The sequence below is a fragment of the Chondrus crispus genome, genomic scaffold (genome assembly GCF_000350225.1).
Source record: "Chondrus crispus Stackhouse genomic scaffold, scaffold_820, whole genome shotgun sequence".
In the NCBI taxonomy this organism is placed as follows: Eukaryota; Rhodophyta; class Florideophyceae; order Gigartinales; family Gigartinaceae; genus Chondrus; species Chondrus crispus.
Genome location: NW_005178853.1, coordinates 1 through 4,820, shown reverse-complemented (window position 1 = coordinate 4,820; position 4,820 = coordinate 1). Strand labels below are relative to the sequence as shown.

The 4,820-nt window shown below is 52.7% G+C and overlaps 2 protein-coding genes; one reads left to right on the top strand and one right to left on the bottom strand.

Annotated features, from left to right (window-relative positions):
* The first annotated feature begins 288 nt into the window (after positions 1-288).
* CHC_T00001008001 (hypothetical protein) lies at positions 289-2,391 on the top strand. The gene has a single exon (XM_005712080.1). The coding sequence runs from the start codon at positions 289-291 to the stop codon at positions 2,389-2,391; it is 2,103 nt and encodes a 700-aa protein (XP_005712137.1).
* Positions 2,392-2,950: 559 nt separating this feature from the next.
* CHC_T00001007001 (hypothetical protein) lies at positions 2,951-4,644 on the bottom strand. XM_005712079.1 is given in 3 exon segments: positions 2,951-3,524; positions 3,525-4,568; positions 4,569-4,644. The coding sequence occupies 1 exon segment, from the start codon at positions 4,566-4,568 to the stop codon at positions 3,525-3,527; it is 1,044 nt and encodes a 347-aa protein (XP_005712136.1). The 5' UTR covers positions 4,569-4,644; the 3' UTR covers positions 2,951-3,524.
* Positions 4,645-4,820: the final 176 nt, after the last annotated feature.

The window sequence follows — 4,820 nt, the reverse complement described above, 5'->3', positions numbered from 1 at the left end:
ACAGACCCCGTCTGTCACTACTACCAACCTCCCGATGCAAACCCTTCCCGCAACCGCACCAGCTATCGCCAACGCCTCCCACACCCGGCTACCGCCCCCTCCGCATCCGCATCCTCCTCCTCCTCCGAGTCCCCATTCCGCCCGCCAAAGTCCTCCCTCTCCATCTCTCTCTCCCGCTCCTTCCCGCGTCTCGCAGCGCTCGCTGACCCCATCGACTACCTCGTGCGCCTCTGCTCCAGCCCCATCGCTGCCTCCCCCCTCCGCACCTCCCGCTCGCTCCGCCACGCCATGCGCAAGGCCTCCTACCTGCACATCCTCCTCCTCCCGGCCCTCCTCCTCCTTTTTCTGGAGATCCCAGGCCCCGTCCTCTACCCAAAGCGTCTCTACCCCGCCGACACCCTCCCCCCCGCCTCGCATCTCCCCACAGACTACCCGCCCCTGGCCCCGCTCACGCGCGTCATCGCCCCCGACCATCCCATCCTGCCGGGCGTCTCTATCGTCGCGTGCTGCATGAACCGCCACGAAACCCTGCGCACCGTGCTTGCCCGATGGCGCGCCGTCGCAAACGTCTCAGAGATCATCGTCGTCGACTGGTCCAGCAACCCCCCGCTGCGCGATGTCGTCGAGCATGTCGCCGATGGCGACCCCCGCGTCAGGTTGATACGCGTCGACGGAGAGGACCAGTGGATCCTTTCCCGCGCCTACAACCTCGCCGTCCGCGCCACCTCTTTTGACAAGATCCTCAGAACCGATTGCGATTACTCCATTGGAAATCAATTTGTCCAAGTCCATGACTTGACCGATCATCGCGATGACCCTATCCTGCGTCAGTCCGCATTAAACCCGCATCATCCCGATGCTGCCCTGACCGCCGCTGCCCGCAAGCTTGCGAGCCCCAAGTTCTACGCGGGAAACTATCAGCACGCCCGAAACGAAAACGAAATCCACCTCAACGGTGCCGTGTACATCAAGCGTGCAGACTTCCTTCGCATCGGCGGATATGACGAGCGCATACAGACGTACGGCTGGGATGATGAGGACCTCTACGGCCGCCTTGTAGAAGCCGGTCTGCAGAAGCAGGATATCAACTACGACCACGTCAGCCACGTGCCGCATGGCGATACCTCGAGAGCCCAGAAAGACGTCAAATTTGTCCAGGTTGAGATTGACCTCAACTCACTTCTTCTCAAGCACCTCCCCAAGTGGAACAGCTCCGCCGTTGATTTTCATGAATGGCAACTGTCCGATTATGCACCTCACACGGATAGCTACGCTGTGCTCACCGCTGTCACCAAACCGCGCTCCTTGAAGGACCTTGTCGCCCCAGCCAACATCAAGAGCGCCTGGAACATGGCCCTGGGTCAGCGACTTGCCAACGACTACCAGGTCCCATGGGATATCATGGAGACCATGGATGTCGCTTCGAAACGATCCTTGCTTGTACGCTTGAACCAACGCATGGAGCACCGGGCCCCGTCCCAGCCTGCGAGAATTTTATTCGCCCATTGCATGCACGGACTCGGGAATCGCCTTCGCGCACTCGGCTCAGCCATGTCTTTTGCAAATCAAACAGATAGGGAATTGGTTATTATCTGGGAAACAGATGCCCACATCGCCGCCAACTTCACCGACCTTTTTAGTGACAATCTTGTCGTGGTGACGCACTTCAAGCCGACGTGGCCTTTCCTTGGATACGATAAGTGGGACAAGGCCTGGCTCAACTTTGAGTTTTTCAATTACATGGAAATGGAGGGTCAAGGGGCTATTAAGGGACAGCAAATCGTCGACAAACCGGACAAGCATTTTTATTTCAAAAGCGCGTACGTCATGGAGGCAGATGCGCAGCTGACCAACTGGGATAAAGACAACGACATGCTGAAAAGTCTCACGCCTGTTTCAGAGGTTACGGAAATGATAAAGCAACATGAGAACAAAGGGCTGGAACGGATGGTTGGAATTCATATTAGAGACCGGACTCTTGATCGCGACATCAAAAACGTGAATTTTGGGACTGAATACGGCGATGCGGCCTCCAAAGAAATGGAGTACTGGCGACGAAAAAGTTCGTATAAGACATTCATGGTCGAAATGCATGAAATGCTGAAAAGGGATCCGTCCTTGCGGTTTTATGTCGCAACAGACACCATGGACGTCATCCCAAAACTCGAAACGGAGTTTCCTGGAAAAATTGTTTCAACAAGTAGGAACTGTGATGACCGCGATGGTCACTGCGTTCGGTTTGCACTCGTCGACATCATTTGCCTATCCCGAACAAAAGAACTAATTGGTTCAAATTGGAGTTCATTTACAGAGGCCGCCTCCCGCATGGGCGGCAAGAAGCCGCGCCTCGCTGGGCAGGACTTTGCTGTCGATGCAAGCAGAAGTGTATAGGAAAGGGAATCAATTTTGATGTACCTTGTTCGCGACATGAGCAGAGAGGCTTTGCTACCCCGAGGGTTAGCTAAATGAAATCTGATGATTGTACAGATTCCGCAGCTTTTTCGATGTAGAGGACATTTTGAATGCGAATTCAGGTTCTAACACAAGGGCGCGGCACTCTCGAGGGCATGTCGGAAGCTTCGCAAAAACTAACTGGGAGCCTTATATTGGCAAAAACTTGTGAGACACAGGACTAGAGACGGCAATGGTGATAGGCCATTGCCATGCCTTGATTTGGAGTTCAAATACCCGAGAGCAATTGGACCGCAAGAAAGCTTATATTTGTTTTAGCTAGAGCGTGTAAAGATATTTTGTGGAAGTAAGACTGAAGCCTCGAAATGTTTGCTTCCAAGACATGCCCACACCTACATTTGTACATACCCTTATTGACAAGGACCTATTTTTGAATCCCGTGCAATATACATACAATGTCATTCTCGCCCCTATCTCGAAAGTTATATCAGCATCAATAGCTGAACACCAACAAAACAACAGATCAAGGAGACTTCAGAAACAAAAAAAGTCTGAATGTTTTAGTTTTAACACGATGTTGGGACGGCATCCCATCAATGCGATTGAAGCACGACAAATTAAGCTACAAACGAATTACGATTGTTCTGTAGGAAACGAAGGACTAAAACCCTTGGGGGAAATATGGACAGCAATTAGGCCCAAAATTTTGCACAGTGTGCCAACAAGGACGTCGACGCCTCCAATTCCGGCTACCTGTGCGATGTTTTGTAGAAAAGTGAGTTAGCTATCGATGTGCTCGTATCCAAGACAATTATCGTTTGCGAGCAGAAGCTGTTCCATTGTGTCTTCCGCTCACTTGCGCAGACTGTGCTCTAGACCTTTTGCCTTCTGTTAATTAACATGTTTGTCGGCTGTCGCCATTTTGCAATCAAAACGAAGTGTGACCCTCGTAGGAGCCGCAGCTATCTTCTCCTCTCTATTTTTGGCGTACCCAGCCATCTCCTAAACCGCGACCCAAAGCTAGAGAGACGCAGCAGCAGAGCAGAACCAAAGACTTTTCCCTCATTCCCGGCGTGTACACCTCCATATCCAGGTGCTGTATCAAGAATGCCTTAAATTGGACTGCTGGCAAAGCCCCGAGATTCTGGGTATACTGTCGGGAAAGGCTCGACCTTGCCCGCTATCGTCACTGACTCGGTACGAACTGAACTGAGATCATCTATGGAACCTATCGGGCTTGTGGGAGGAGAACGAATGGCGGGAGCGTGTGACAACGCCCTAGCGCTCACAACAGCATTCGCGGCACGTCTGTGCACCTTCATGTGTACATTGAGATTAGAGCGCTGCCCAAAGCGCTTGTCGCAATGCTCGCATTGCAGCGGCCTCTGCTTGAAGTGAACAGTCTGCCTGTGAATCTTCAACGGCCTTTTTCCTCCAAAACTCTTGGGACACATGTCGCACTTGTAAGGCTTCTTCTTAAGGTGCACGGTAGTCATGTGAATCTTCATGTTGTCCTTGCGACCGAAACCTTTGTGACAGTGCTCGCATGTGTACGGCCTCTCCTTCAGATGAACCGCAGCCGTGTGGCGATCAAGAGATCCTTTTTGTCCAAACTGAAGGTCACATTGACTGCATGCAAATGGACGGGCCTTGTGATGAGTCCGGGACACATGGCGGTTGTGGCTAGAGATACCACTGAAGCTCTTTCCACATAAGGCACATTCGACCCGTTGCTGGGAGGCCTGTGGGCGGCGAGATGTGGCTGATGGGCGAGTGGTGTGTGAAGCGGCCTGGAGAGGCAGTTGATAGAGGGGATGTTGCAAAGACGGGATAGGTGAGTAGGCTTGGTAGTGGGCCGTTTGCTGGGGAGGATATTGAGGAGTAGGTGAAAACAGGGGAGGGAGGGATGTTAATGAATTGATTGGAGATGACAGCGAATCGAGAGAGGAGGATGCCGAGAGCGCGGAAGTTGCGACGCTTAGTGAAGAGACAGACGGCAGTGGTTGGTGCGATTGTGGCTTCGAAAGTTGTTGTTGGCGCGGTGGTTGTGTTGAAGTTTCGAGTTGATGGCTGTTTGAAGAATAGTGTTGAAAATGTTGCGCAGGAAGGGTTCTAGAGACCCTGTCGTCAGCGCAAACAAGAGCGGTGATGTCCATGGCGAAAGAGTTGAGGTGTAAAGGGCGTTTGAGGGGTGGAGAGGAAGAGAAAACGGAGGTTTGCGATATGCGGAGTCTCGAGGTATGCGACGTAAGGGTAAGAGGGGAGGGTGCGGTAGTGTGACGTCAAATAGCGGTGATTAGGATGAAGGGACGACAGTTGTGAGTGGGGGCGGCGGAGCTTATATGCAAAGAGCGAGAGGTGATGAGACGTAGACGGCGTAGCAAAGAGTTGAACGTGGGGGCATTAGC

Excerpts from the sequence above, each read along its gene's own strand:
- CHC_T00001008001 (XM_005712080.1), top strand. The coding sequence starts at position 289 with ATGCGCAAGGCCTCCTACCTGCACATCCTCCTCCTCCCGGCCCTCCTC.
- CHC_T00001007001 (XM_005712079.1), bottom strand. The coding sequence starts at position 4,568 with ATGGACATCACCGCTCTTGTTTGCGCTGACGACAGGGTCTCTAGAACC.